Raw genomic sequence first — 14,925 nt, forward strand, 5'->3', positions numbered from 1 at the left:
GGTCCTATGTGGCAGCTTGCTGATGTCCCTCTTTCTTGGTTGCCAACTATGGTGCCCCTCACTCAAGTCTTATCTCTAATCTGGACACGTGAGCCAATGGCTTCTGCAAACTGGGGCTTTTCTGTCTGTTTTTTCTTGTAGTTTTTTGTTCTTTTCTTCTTGTTTCTTTTCTAGGGACAGTTTCTCTGTGTAGTCCTGGCTATCCTGGAAATCATTCTATAGACCAGGCTTGCCTCAAACTCAGAAATCTCTGCCCCTTGAGTGCTGGGATTAAATTCATGAGCCACCACTTCCAAGCAAATTGAGGCTTTTTCTGAAAAAGTTTACAAGCTTTATTCTACATAATGAAACTTGGGGTCTTTGGGAAGCAATTTAGAAAGGCAACTTTGTGTACTCCAAAGTTATTGCTGTTATTCAAGGAGAACCCAGTTCAACTGTGTTCCCTATACCCACAGGAAAAAGGTCATAGCTAACTCCAGTTTGGAATCAGAGAGCCTCAAAAAGACCTATGCACAGATGGCATACATTCATCAATTGTACACACACACACACACACACACACACACACACACACACACACACACAAAGAATAGTTAAGCATTTGCTTGTACGTTTAAAAAAAGGAGAGAAACGTTAAAAGGAAATAGTGGGTGATAAGCAGCTACAGAAATAACAACAACAACAAAAATTATCAGCCCAGAGTCATTTTCAGATCTGTCTTAACAATCTTCATTTCTCCTTTGTGCTGCCCTACAGGTAACAAAAGGCGATAGCAAAAATGCTAAGAAGAAGAATAACAAGAAGACCAGCAAAAACAAGAGCAGCCTGAGCAGGGGCAACAAGAAGAAGCCTGGCGTGCCCAACGTGTCTAATGACCTTTCTCAGAAACTGTACGCCACCATGGAAAAGCATAAAGAGGTGAGTGAGGCGCTGCAGGGTAGAAGGCTGTGGAGGGTGGGCTCCTAAGCTGCTCACCCCAGCCGACAGGGTAAGAACTCACTCCAGGTTGCTGGAAATTTGGAGGGAAGAAATGGTTTGACTGGAGGAGGGTTGACTAGGATGAAAAGAGTATGCATATAGAGTTTGCTTGTGAGAAAATGGTGTGACTATGAGGCTGTTATAAATTTGCATTGTGTCTCAAAGTGTAAGCATGGTTTGTCTAATCCTAGTGATAGATTTTCAAAAATTCTGACTTTTTTAAGACAGGGTCCTATTTTGTAACTCCCGTATGGCCTAGAATTCATAGAGATCTACCTGCTTCTATCTTTCTAGTTCTGAGAGTAAAGGCATGTGCCAACATTTTTACAGATTTACTCTTCAAATGTTTCATGTTACTTAGAGCCCCACTATTATTTTGTAATAGTGCTTAATGTTAGATTTAAGACGGACTCAGACATTCATAATCATATTCCCATATTTAAACCCCCTTCTAAATTAAAGCTTGATTACAGAGCTGCTCACATGGCTGTACTTACTTACTGAGTTTTATGTGAATGGGTGCTCTGCTTCCGTGCCAGAAGAGGACACCAAGTCCTCTGCAGCTGGGGTAGAAGATGGCCACCACGAAGGCATTGGGACTGGAACTTGGGTCCTCTGCGAAAGCAACTTGTGACAAAAAGCAATGCCTAACCCCACTGAGCCACTGTTCTCTGCCCCTTAACATGCTTTTCTAAGAGGTTTGGAAATGGAAGGAATAATTTTTTGTTTCTGAGATCATTTTATAACGTGGCTGGTCTCCATTCACTGTATAGCTGAGGACAGTCTTAGAGGCCTGGTCTAATCATACCTAGTACCAGGCTCCTGAGCTCAGGTGCTTCCCCAGGCCATGTATTTTTTTCTTATCACAGTTCAACTCTATTCTAAGATGAAGTCACAAGCAGTTTCTTATTTTATGTTTGTTTATTTTGCTTTTCAAGATGTGGTTTCTCTGTGTAGCAGCCCTAGTTATCACTTTGTACACTCTCAGAGATGCCTCTGCCTCCCAAGTACTAGGATTAAAGGCATCATCCCCCATGTGGGCCCAGCTTCATAAAGCAATTTCTTAAGCAGCAGTTAAGTTGTGAGAAGACTGATCACTTAATTGTTGACACTAGAAAAGACAGAATGGTGAGGAAGTGCAAATACTCAAACCATTTCCCCATGTGCTCCTTCCTCTGCCTACTCCTAACAAAATGATAACAGTCAAAGCTAGATAGATGCCTAATGCAGTCCTGTCAGCCATGCCCCTGGCATGGAAGTCAAGTCCTCCTGTATTTCTAGTGGGTATCACTGTCAGAAAACATTCCTAATAGCCCAATGGCCTCACTCAATTTTGAAAGTATAGTACTGATTGAAATGCTAATGGTGGGGGTTGGGGATTTAGCTCAGTGGTAGAGCGCTTGCCTGGCAAACGCAAGGCCCTGGGTTTGGTCCCCAGCTCCAAAAAAAAAAGAAAAAGAAAAAGAAAAAAAAAGAAAAAGAAAAAAATGCTAATGGTGATTTAATTTGATTCTGTTTTTTTATTTTTGTGTACATTTGGTGTTGGGCCTAGATGAATGTCTGTGTGAGGGCGGCTGGTCCAGTACACTCTGAGTCACAGACTCTTGTGAACTGCATGTGAGTGCTTGCTTTGCCTCCAGGAATATATGTGTGTGTGCACCACATGCATCAAGTGTTCATAGTGTCCAGAAGAGGGGGGTAAAACCCTCAGAAGTGGAGTAAAGACATGTGAGCGCTCTTGTGGCTGCTGGGACTTAAACTCTGGTCCTCTTAATCACTAAACTATCTATCCAGACTTATCTAATCTTACGATACCCTGCAAATGGAAAACCAAAGGTGGATATCTAATCTCAGACTGTGTAGGTACATTTCAGATTCACGACTAGGATTTTTATGCCAATTTATACAAATTTTCAACCTCCGGAACTGGCCAATGATAGAGGGCAGATGATAAATTTTCTTGCCTGGGGTAAGAGGCACACAAGCGGTACAGACTCATGCAAGCAAAACATTCATGCACAAAAAAAAATGTAAGGTACATGCACATACATTTTTAAAGTAGAATCTGAGAAAGGTTTGCTTGTTTTTTGAAGTTTTACTGAAATGAAGTAACAGGATATAAGTCTTAGGGTTTTGTTTTGTTTGTTTTTTCAAGCTAGTGTTTCTCTATGAGACAGCCATGGCTGTTCTAGAACTTTCTTCATAGACCAGGCTGACCTCAGACTCCTACCTCTGCCTCTTGAGTGCTGTGATTAAAGGTGTGAGCCACTCACTATATCTGGTCTTGAGTTTTAAATTCTTTAAAGTCTCAAGATGAACAAGGATGAAGAAGGGTTTCAGCTGACCCTGAACCCACTCCTGCTGTGTGCGCCTCTCCTCTGGTGCCTTTCTGTTGCAGTGGCATTATAGTTCCAGAGTCACAGTGAGCCTTGTCTGTTGGCAGGTCTTCTTTGTAATCCGCCTCATCGCTTGTCCTGCTCCCAACTCCCTGCCTCCCATTGTTGATCCTGACCCTCTCATCCCCTGCGACCTGATGGATGGTAGAGATGCATTCCTCACCCTTGCAAGGGATAAGCACCTGGAATTCTCTTCACTTCGAAGAGCCCAGTGGTCTACCATGTGCATGCTGGTGGAGCTGCACACACAGAGTCAAGATCGCTTTGTCTACACCTGCAATGAGTGCAAGCACCACGTGGAGACACGCTGGCACTGCACTGTGTGTGAGGTAGGTGTTGCATGTGGGGAGACACGACAGGACACACTGGTCCCCATTGTACGAATTACACGTTACAAACATCTGCCTCTTGTTGGGAGTGACAGCTGAAGAGATTGGTTTTGTTTTATAAAGGGAGCTTTTGTTTCAGTCCTGCAGAGTCAACTGCATCTTCTGGTTTTTTTCTCCTTCAGGATTATGACCTGTGTATCACCTGTTACAACACTAAAAATCATGACCACAAAATGGAGAAATTAGGCCTGGGCTTGGATGACGAGAGCAACAACCAGCAAGCCGCAGCCACACAGAGCCCAGGAGACTCTCGTCGCCTGAGCATCCAACGCTGCATCCAGTCGCTGGTGCACGCCTGCCAGTGCCGCAATGCCAACTGCTCCCTCCCTTCCTGCCAGAAGATGAAGAGGGTGGTGCAGCACACCAAAGGCTGCAAACGGAAAACCAACGGTGGGTGCCCCATTTGCAAGCAGCTCATTGCCCTTTGCTGCTACCATGCCAAGCACTGCCAGGAGAACAAGTGCCCGGTGCCGTTCTGCCTCAACATCAAACAGAAGCTCCGGCAGCAGCAGCTGCAGCACCGGCTCCAACAGGCTCAGATGCTGCGCAGGAGGATGGCCAGCATGCAACGGACTGGGGTGGCGGGGCAGCAGCAGGGCCTGCCGTCCCCAACTCCTGCTACTCCAACTACCCCAACTGGCCAACAGCCAGCCACCCCACAGACACCCCAGCCCCAACCCACCTCTCAACCGCAGCCCACTCCTCCCAACAACATGACACCCTACTTACCCAGGACTCAAACTGCTGGCCCTGTGTCCCAGGGTAAGGCAGCAGGCCAAGTAACCCCACCAACCCCACCTCAGACTGCTCAGCCCCCACTTCCAGGGCCTCCACCCGCAGCAGTAGAGATGGCAATGCAGATTCAGAGGGCAGCAGAGACACAGCGCCAGATGGCCCATGTACAAATTTTCCAAAGGCCAATCCAGCACCAGATGGCACCTATGGCCCCTATGGGTATGAACCCACCTCCTATGGCCAGAGGTCCTGGTGGACATTTGGATCCAGGAATGGGTCCCGCAGGAATGCAGCAGCAGCCACCTTGGGCCCAAGGAGGAATGCCTCAGCCCCAGCAGATGCAGTCAGGGATGCCAAGGCCAGCCATGATGTCAGTGGCCCAGCATGGTCAGCCTTTGAACATGGCTCCACAGCCAGGATTGGGCCAAGTAGGTGTGAGCCCTCTCAAGCCAGGCACTGTGTCTCAACAAGCCTTACAAAACCTTTTGCGGACTCTCAGGTCTCCCAGTTCTCCCTTACAGCAGCAACAGGTGCTTAGTATCCTTCATGCCAACCCCCAACTGTTGGCTGCATTCATCAAGCAGCGGGCTGCCAAGTATGCCAACTCTAATCCACAGCCTCTCCCTGGACAGCCTGGCATGCCCCAGGGACAGCCAGGGCTGCAGCCACCGACCATGCCAGGTCAGCAAGGTGTCCACTCCAACCCAGCCTTGCAGAACATGAATCCTATGCAGGCAGGAGTCCAGAGAGCTGGCTTGCCTCAGCAGCAGCCTCAGCAGCAGCTCCAGCCACCCATGGGAGGGATGAGTCCCCAAGCTCAGCAAATGAACATGAATCACAACACCATGCCTTCACAGTTCAGAGACATCTTAAGACGTCAGATGATGCAACAGCAGGGAGCAGGGCCAGGAATTGGCCCTGGAATGGCCAACCACAACCAGTTCCAGCAGCCCCAAGGAATTGGCTATCCACCCCAACAGCAGCAGCAGCAGCAACAGCAGCGAATGCAGCATCACATGCAGCAAATGCAGCAAGGAAATATGGGACAGATGGGTCAGCTTCCCCAGGCTTTGGGGGCTGAGGCGGGAGCCAGTCTACAGGCCTATCAGCAGCGACTCCTTCAGCAGCAGATGGGGTCTCCTGCTCAGCCCAACCCTATGAGCCCACAGCAGCATATGCTCCCAAATCAGGCACAGTCCCCACACCTACAAGGTCAACAAATCCCTAATTCTCTCTCCAATCAAGTGCGCTCTCCCCAGCCTGTCCCTTCTCCTCGACCACAGTCTCAGCCCCCCCATTCCAGCCCGTCTCCGAGGATGCAGCCTCAGCCTTCTCCACACCATGTTTCTCCACAGACCAGTTCCCCACACCCTGGACTGGTAGCTGCCCAGGCTGCCAACCCCATGGAACAAGGGCATTTTGCCAGCCCAGACCAGAATTCAATGCTTTCACAGCTCGCTAGCAATCCAGGCATGGCAAACCTCCACGGTGCAAGTGCCACGGACCTGGGACTGAGCGCCGATAGTGCAGACTTGAGTTCAAACCTCTCACAGAGTACACTAGACATACACTAGAGACACCTTGTAGTATTTTGGGAGCAAAAGATTATTTTCTCTTAACAAGACTTTTTGTACTGAAAACAATTTTTTTGAATCTTTCTTAGCCTAAAAGACCCATTTTCCTTGGAACATGTAAGAACTGTGCAGTAGCCATTTATGGTTTAAAGCAAACATGCCAGATGAACCTGAGGGATAATAGATTACAGAGAATATATTTTTGTTATGGCTGGTTACCCCAGCCCTTTTTCCCCCTTGTGTGTGTGGTTCAAGTGTGCACTGGGAGGCAACTGAGGTCTGAAGCCAACCATATGCTCCTGCCTTGCACCTCCAATAGGTTTTATTATTTTTTTTAAATTAATGAAAATATGTAATATTAATAGTTATTATTTACTGGTGCAGATGGTTGACATTTTTCCCTATTTTCCTCACTTTATGAAAGAATTTAAAAAAAAAGAACATTTCTAAAACCAGAGGACAAAAGGGGTTAATGTTACGTAAAATTACATTATATATATATATATATAAATATATATAAATATATTAAAATACCAATTTTTTTCTCTGGGTGCAAAGATGTTCATTCTTTTAAAAACATTTAAAAAAATTAAAAAGCCTCCTCTTTCCACCCCTCAAGTCAACTTTTGTGCTCCAGAAAATTTTCTATTCCGTAAGTCTAAGGGTAAAACTTCAAGTATTAAGATAATTTGTACATGTAGAGAAAAAAAATGACTTTTTCATAATATACAGGGGCAGCTGCCAAATTGATGTATTATAATATTGTGGTTTCTGTTTCTTGAGAGAATTTTTTTGTTATTTTTACATCTAACAAAGGAAAAAAAAAAAGAGGGTAAGAAATGACTCCAGTGGGGTGATTTTAACATGCAAATGTCTGAGGTTTCTTCACTTGCTTTCTTCCTTACTCTGCCCCACACGTACACTTTCTGTAAAACTTGAAAATAGAAAGCAAAAACCCTCAACTGTTGTAAATCATGCAATTAAGGTTGATTACTTATAAATATGAACTTTGGATCACTGTATAGACTGTTAAATTTGATTTCTTATTACCTATTGTTAAATAAACTGTGTGAGACAGACACCTGGGTTTTGTGTCACTTCTTTAGGGCTCATCTTTTGTCTTTGACTAGGCTTGGAGATGAAGCTGGTACAGTGTTTGCCTGACATGTACCAGTTATTCCCTCAGCTAGCCATGGCAATGCCACAGTGGGCAGCTACCTGCAGGCCCAGTATTGACAAGGGAGAAGAAGCAGAAAGAGAGGCTGGAAGTCATTGTCAACTGAGTAGCACACCTGAGGACATGAATCCTAGGAACATTGAAGACTCAGTTTAATAGATCTCAGCACAATAGGAAAAAAATCTGCTACTTAGCAAGCCTACTGTTTAGGGCAGGAGGAAAAGGGAAGTACATGTAATAGTTTACTATATTTTGGTGAGTTTTCAGGTGATAGTGCGTCTATACCAGCCAAATGGTAAAGTGCTGTTAGCTACCAGATGTAGAAACCCCATGAGAAAGTCACTGCAAGTCCACGCCGGCCTAGGTTACCCAGAGAAAGCCTTTGGTGGTAGCACACATCTTTAATGCCTGCACTTAGAGGCAAAGGCAGGCCCATCTCTGACTTTGAGGCCAGCCTGGTCTAATACACAAACAGCCAAGGGGCAACATTTCTCATCCTAACTTTTCCCCCTATGATTCAAGACTTCCTATCCTGTAAAGAAGACTCTTTAAAAATTATTACATTTAATTAATAAGATAAATTGCATTACTGCAACTTAGCCAGACTAAGTTCATTACTGACAACTCATTCAGGCAGCAAGGAAGGATCCACCAGATCAGCGCTCAGACCCAGGGAAGACTTAAGAGGAGTTTGTTGTAATGCAGGCGCTCGTGTAATCCTGACCTCAGACTTGTAGCAGTAATGCTCCTTTGTCTTGAGTGCTGGGGTTACAGGCATTCTGACATTAATGACTCAAATTAGTTTTTCATGCAATTTTAGTCCTGAAATAAATAGAAAAGCATTATCTTAATATTAAGATGGGTTTGAACATGGTAGCATTCACTATGGACAACCCTGGCTCAGATCAATTTATCTCGCAGACACAGCACCTGTTTCCCTGCCATTGAGCTAGCTGGCTGTGCCCTCACATTGTCTCCCTCTCTAGAGGGAGGAGCAGGCGTAGGCTGCATGCACTGATTGAACAGGGCTGGGGATGTGGCTGAGTGAGTAGAGCGCTTTCTTGGAAGCTAAGATCCTGGGTTTGTCCCTGCTATTACTGTTCTCCCTCAAATGGCTGTGTATGAGATAAAGAAAAAAAGCAGACCGTGATTTTTATTTATTTTACTTATTTTATTTATTTATTTATTTATTTATTTATTTATTTATTTATTTATTTATTTTTTGTTGTTGTTGAGACAAGTGACTGCCCTGAAACTCGATTAGTGGACCAGGCAAGCCTGTTCAATCACAGAGATCCACCTGTCTCTGCCTCCAAGTATCAAGATTTAAAGCAGGCACCACCCAGCCAGCTTCTTTTTTTTTTTTTTTTCCCAGCTTCTTTAAAACTCTTACTGCCCTTTGTTAGGTGGAGATGGTAATGAGAGCTGGTCAGAGCCTGATGCAACTGCTCTGTGGTCCTTCCTGCAGTGCAAGCCTTCCTCATACCGAGTTAGTTTGACTATCTCAGACCCATCTGTGAGCCTTATTTCCCCTGGTATTCTCAATGTCAGTGTTTGGTGGTGGTGGTGGTGGGTTTTTTGTTTTTGTTTTTATTAAAATAGAGTTTATGGGGTTGGGGATTTAGCTCAGTGGTAGAGCGCTTGCCTAGCAAGCGCAAGGCCCTGGGTTCCGTCCCCAGCTCCGAAAAAAAGAAAAAAGAAAAAAAGAATAGAGTTTATTCAGGGCATGGGGAGCAGAGCTGAGAGGGTAGTAGAGACAGAGGAAGACACACAGAGTAGAGGAGTAGAGGCTGACCATGAGCACTAGAGAGAGGGAGGGGAATAGGGAGAGGGGGAGCAGGATGAGAGGACAGCAAGAAGGCAAAAGTCAACCTCAGTGTTTTAATCCTAATGTTGGTTGATCACTGAAGGGCTTAGAAAAGGTGAGTTTGAGACATTTTGTTCTGTGTAACCCTTGGACAGGCTGCAAGTCAGTATGTCAATTGAGCTAGTTGGTCTTAGACTCAGATATATGCCTGCCTCTGTTTCCAGAGTGCTGGGATTAAGAATGTGTACCACTGGCCTACTGATCCCTTTTAAAAGATATATTTGCGTATATAGGTGTTTTGCCTGCATGTATATATGTGCTACCACATGTGAGAGGATCAGATGCCCTCGACTGGGAGTTACAGAAAGCTGAGTCACCGTGATGTGGATGCTCTTTATGGGACAAACTTTTTCCTGGGGAGGTTAAATAAACATTTATCCACATTTTATGGGGTCGGCTTAGATCCAACTCAAACACCTAGCCAATGCAGATGACAAAAAGTTATTGTAGTCAAACTGCTACTGATGGATCAGGGCACAACAGACCAAAGTAAAGATATCACCAAGTCCAACCTGGTGAACTAAGGAGTTGGGGGTGGGGATTACTTACAGAAGCAGGTTTGACTCAGACAGCTGCATCACCAAAGCCCACCCAGCATGAGTGACACACAGCTCACAAAGCTGGGAACCTGGAGCTCACTGCACTGCTGCAGGCAGCTCAGCAGGTTGGAGAATCTCCTTTCCAGTGTCTCATTTGGTCTACATCTCTTACAGGCAGCTCTTCTTGTCGGAGTCTTCTCTGCAGCTGGGCTCTCTCTGCCTACTGTGGCAGGGAGGAGCCTAGGGAATCTGGTCAGTTTCAGGGACTTCCTGAAGCTATTTTGTTGTCATTGTTTACCTCCCTGCTTAAGGAGCTCCTCTGTAGGATGGAATGAGGTTTTGTTTGTTTGTTTGTTTGTTTGTTTGTTTGGTAGGTTTTGGTTTTTTGAGATAAGGTTTCTCTGTTTAGCCCTGGCTGTCCTGGACCTGCTTTCTAGACCAGGCTGGCCTTGAACTCACAGAGATCTACCTGCTTCTGCCTCAAGTGTTGGGATTAAAGGCTAGGGTCGCCACACCCAACTAAGTTGAAATGTGTTAATCTTTAAAAGAGGCTATTAAACAACAGTGCTGAGAATCAGACGCCATTAGCACAGGCATCTTCTCTCCAAGCCTAAGGGATTTAAGTCCTGTCTGAAACTCTATTTGTGTTACTTTTTAAATGATCTATTAGAAATTGACAGTTCAGGCTGGAAAGATGGCTCAGTGGATCAGAGCACTGACTGTTCTTCCAGAGGTCCTGAGTTCAAATCCCAGCAACCACATGGTGGCTCACAGCCATCTGTAATGAGATCTGATGCCCTCTTCTGGTGTGTCTGAAGATAGCTACAATGTACTCATATACATAAAATAAATACAGCTTTAAAAAAAAAGATTAGAAAGATAATAAAATGGGATGTTGCATTTTCTGATTGATTCAGACTTGATGGGAAATGACCCAAGCTCCACGACTCCCACCCCCAGGTCTCAGTCCTCTAGTCCCAGCTACCTTCTTGTCTTTGCTCTACAGTATCATAGGTGTCTCTGATCAAGCACCATTATTTTGTTGTTGTTTTTAGACAGGGTCTCATGTAGCCCAGGCTGGTCTTGAATTTGCTATGAGACTGTCAGGGGCTAGCCCTGAACCTTCTCATCCTTCAGTCCCAGCTGCCACACCCTAAATTCAGAGGTTACAGTTTTGTGCCACTGCAATCAACCCCAGGGCTGTGTAAGCAGGGCCAACGAGCTACGTGCCCAGGCCCCTAGGTGTTCATTGTTTGCTTTTGTGTATGTGGGTGTGTGCAGGCTACCACATGCCAAACGGCTCATCTGGCAGTCAGGACAATGTTGGGGGTTACAGGGATCAAACTCAGGTCTTCAGGCTTGTTCTGAAGGAGCCTTTGCCTACTTACCAATCTTTTTTTTTAAATTATTTGTTTTTATTTTATATGCATTGGTGTTTTGCCTACATGTGTCTGTTGGATCCCCTGGAACTGGAGTTACAGATAGGTGTGAGCTGCCTATGTGGGTGCTGGGAATTGAACTTGGATCCTTTGGAGGGTGGCCCTTAACCACTGAGCCACCTTGTAGGGGCTCTGCTTACCCATCTTTGTGACCCCTTTCTATGTTCCCTTCTTTCCAAAGACAGGCTTATTATTATTTATTATATTATTGTTAATAATATAATGAGACAGGGTCTCACTTTGTAGCCCTTGTTGGTCTGCAACTAATTACTCGTAAACCAGGCAGGAACTCAAGAGTGATCCTCTTGAGCCTCTGCCTCCTGAGTGCTGGGATTAAAGGCAAGCCTCCCCATGCCCATCTTGTTCTTTTTGTAATTTGTGTGTTTGTGTCGGTGTGTTACCTGAGCCTTTTGCCTGCGGAGGCCAGATGAGATTGCCAGAGCCCTATCAGAGCTGTCTGATAGGAAGACTGAAGTCCTAAAAGAGCACCAAGCACTCGTAACCTCAGAACCATCCCTCCAGATCCACATCCCCAACACCTTTTCTTTCTTTTCTGATTGTAAACAAGGTCTTACACTGGAGAGCAGTATAGCCTGGAAAACACTCTGGAGCCCAGGCTGACCTCAGACCCTCCTGTCTCTGTCTGCTGAGTGCTGGGATTAAAGGCAAAAGAGTCGCAGGTTTTGCAGACCTGCTTGAGCTCTCCGTTTAAATGTGATGTCCTTTTGTGGCTCGGTGAGCAACTCACGTTCTCCCAGTGCATACTGTCATCAGATCCGCCTCTGCCCTGGGTGAAGCTACCATCCTTTCTCTACATTAGCACAGGAAGTTTCTAATTGGCCTCCCTGCTGTCTCTCCTGACTACCCACAGCCCCCAGAGAGTGATCTTTGTGGCTGAAACTCATTATATAAAGGATAAACCTGAACTGCTCATCCTCCTGCCTCTGCCTCCCCAGTGCTAGGACAAAGGTGTATATATTCCTATCCCTGGCTGAGATCGACTTTTTTTTTTTTTTTTTTTTTTTGGTTCTTTTTTTTGGGAGCCGGGGACCGAACCCAGGGCCTTGCGCTTCCTAGGTAAGCGCTCTACCACTGAGCTAAATCCCCAGCCCAGAGATCGACTTTTTAACATAAGAAGGCATTTGCTCTATGGAAACTATTCCATCTTCCAGTCCTCACTCTAAGGTCAGCTTCAGCTCGGTGTCCAAGAACAGAAGGGTGCACCTAGAAAGGCATGGAGGCGGGGAAAGAGAACACAGACCACGTCACCGAGTCTTAAGGAATGTATTTGAAATCTAAAGGAGTTCTTTTTTTTTTTTTTTTTTTTTTTGGTTTTGTTTTGACTTTTTGTTTGTTTGTTTGAAGACAGGGTTTCTCTGTATAGCCCTTGGCTGTCCTGGATGTCACTCTGTAGACCAGGCTGGCCTCCAACTCTGAGGTGCACCTGTCTCTGCCTCTCTAGTGCTGGGATTAAAGACGTACACCACCACGGCACGCTTGTGTGTCTGTGGAGAAGATTGTTGAACTGAAGTTATAGTTATGAACCACCATGTGGGCTTTAGGAATTGAACTCTGAGCCATCTCTCTAGCCCTAGGAGTTGGTTGTTGTTGTTTTTTGTTTCTTTTTTTTTTTTTTTTTTTTTTCGGAGCTGGGGACCGAACCCAGGGCTTTGCGCTTGCTAGGCAAGTGCTCTACCACTGAGCTAAATCTCCAACCCCTGTTTTTTGTTTTTTGTTTTTGTTGTTAAATTACAAGTATAGGAGATGTGTGCGTGCATGCGTGCGTACTTGCGTGCGTGCGTGCGTGCGTGCGCCCGTGACTGTGGGTGCCTGCAGAGTCCAGAGGTTTTGACTCCTCTAGAGTTGGAGTCACAGGTGGTAGTGATCCCCACAACATGGATGCTGGGAAACAAACCTGGTTCCTCTGCAGAGATGCTGTTTACTGATGAGCCAGCTCTCCAAGCCCAGCAGCTAGGACTTTGAGACAATACAAAACACTCACTGAAATCCAATAGTCACATGAATGGTGTGTTCACCCTCAGTATAAAATGAGCCCCACCCCTCAGGCCTCAGGGACCCATAGTCAAGAGCAGTTGGTAAAAATTTTTAAGAGACTACAGCTAAATGATGTCTTCAGGATGCAACAGGACCACCGCACCTGTGAATTTGCAGCTGCCGTGGATGCCTGAATAAAACCTGCACTTGATGAAGCCACTCAACACCCACTCAGGGTGGGAAGGGCTTTGTGAGTTCCTGCCCCTAAATGAGGCAAGGAGAATAGACAGACTTTGGGGCAGGGTCAGTTTTCTTTAAGGTGTGGCTCCTGGTAGGTCAACCACACTAACAAGAGCTGGAAAGAGGGCTGTGTTTTTAAGCTCACTGGCTGTTCTTTCAGAGGACCAGGTTCGAGGCCCAGCACTTCCATGGCAGCTCATAAACCATCTGGAACCCCGGTTCCATGATATCCCACACCCTCTTCTGGCCTTTGTTGGCACCGGCCACACATATGGTGCACAGTCATATGTGCAAGCCAAACCCTTGATACACAGAAAACAAGTAAGAAAATAAATAAAATTTTGAAAATAAAAAAGCAACACAGGGGGTTGGGGATTTAGCTCAGTGGTAGAGCGCTTGCCTAACAAGCACAAGGCCCTGGGTTCGGTCCCCAGCTCCGAAAAAAAGAAAAAAAAAAAAAAAAAAAAAGCAACACAGAGGCAGGGAACTGGGCGTGCTCTGCGAGCATTGAAAGGGAGCTGGGTGTGGCTCCGGGAGTGTTAACCCAGACTGGTCTGATTTCAGACGTTTGTAAGGCCACACAATTCCCAAGGAGAACCCAGGGTGTGGAAGGAGGGTGTACTGGGGACTCACTCCATGTGTATACTCCTTGGCAAAACCTTTGACTTCAGTGTCTTCCTCAATCTCTTGCCACCCACTGGAGCTACACTGGTTGACCAGCAGGCCATAGAACCCTCCTTTTGCTTACCCAATCCTGGGATTACAGGCACGCTCCATCATGTACTGGGGACAGAACTTAGGGTACCATGCTCTGGTTGCAATCATTCAACTAGCTAAGTCATCTCCCCTAGACTGAAGGTTATAACATATATCACTATAATTTATTTATGATGTGGGTGTTTGGTTGAATGTATATATATGTACCATGTCAGTGTCTGGCATTGTCAGAGATCAGAAGAGAAGGTAGGATCCACTATAACAGGGTTTATAGATGCTTGTGAGTTGTCACGTGGGTGCTGGGAATCGAACCTGGTACCTCTGGAAAAGTGACCAGTAACTACGGAACCATTTCTCCAGTCCTAGGCTTTTTTTTTTTTTAAACATTTATTTATTTAGCTTGTGTCTGTTTGTTTTATGACTCGGAGGTCAGCACAACTTTGTGGGGTAGGTATTCGCCTTCCAGCTTTATGTAGTGGGCTCGGGGATTTGAACTCAGGTAGAAAGGCTCATGCAGCAAGAACCTTTACCTGCTAAACCAGCCCTAGCAAGCAGACAGACACAGGGTTTCTGTTTCTGCCTGAGTTGAAAGAGGGATTAGGCATTTCTGCTAGGCATTCCGGTACAAGAACACCTTTACTTCCTACCTAGGGAGAGTGCGAAGCTTTGTTTGGGGCCTAGCCGCGTCCATCCTAAGCGCTCAGAAGGTTTGAAATTTGACTTAAAGAGGACAAAACTGAGAAGTACCCTCCAAGGAGATTTTCACGTTACTAAGGCAACGCCCCTTCTGGTGCACCCGGGGGAAAACTACAACTCCCATAATCGCCCGGGCTACCCAGCCCCTCCTTAATGGGGGCGGGGCGCGGGCGAGCGCGGAAC

At 45.8% G+C, this 14,925-nt stretch overlaps 1 protein-coding gene across 2 annotated transcripts in view; it reads left to right on the forward strand.

The window, feature by feature from the left end:
* Positions 1-7,151, forward strand: part of Ep300 (E1A binding protein p300) — a 70,796-nt gene extending 63,645 nt beyond the window's left edge. For both annotated transcript variants that reach the window (XM_039080287.2, XM_063264683.1), the window contains exons 29-31: positions 757-918; positions 3,422-3,703; positions 3,886-7,151. In XM_039080287.2, the coding sequence (XP_038936215.1) occupies positions 757-918; positions 3,422-3,703; positions 3,886-6,072 (2,631 nt within the window). In that variant the 3' untranslated portion in view covers positions 6,073-7,151. The remainder of the gene's footprint in view (positions 1-756; positions 919-3,421; positions 3,704-3,885) is intronic.
* Positions 7,152-14,925: the final 7,774 nt, after the last annotated feature.

This window comes from Rattus norvegicus, chromosome 7 (genome assembly GCF_036323735.1).
Source record: "Rattus norvegicus strain BN/NHsdMcwi chromosome 7, GRCr8, whole genome shotgun sequence".
Classification (NCBI taxonomy): Eukaryota; Metazoa; Chordata; class Mammalia; order Rodentia; family Muridae; genus Rattus; species Rattus norvegicus.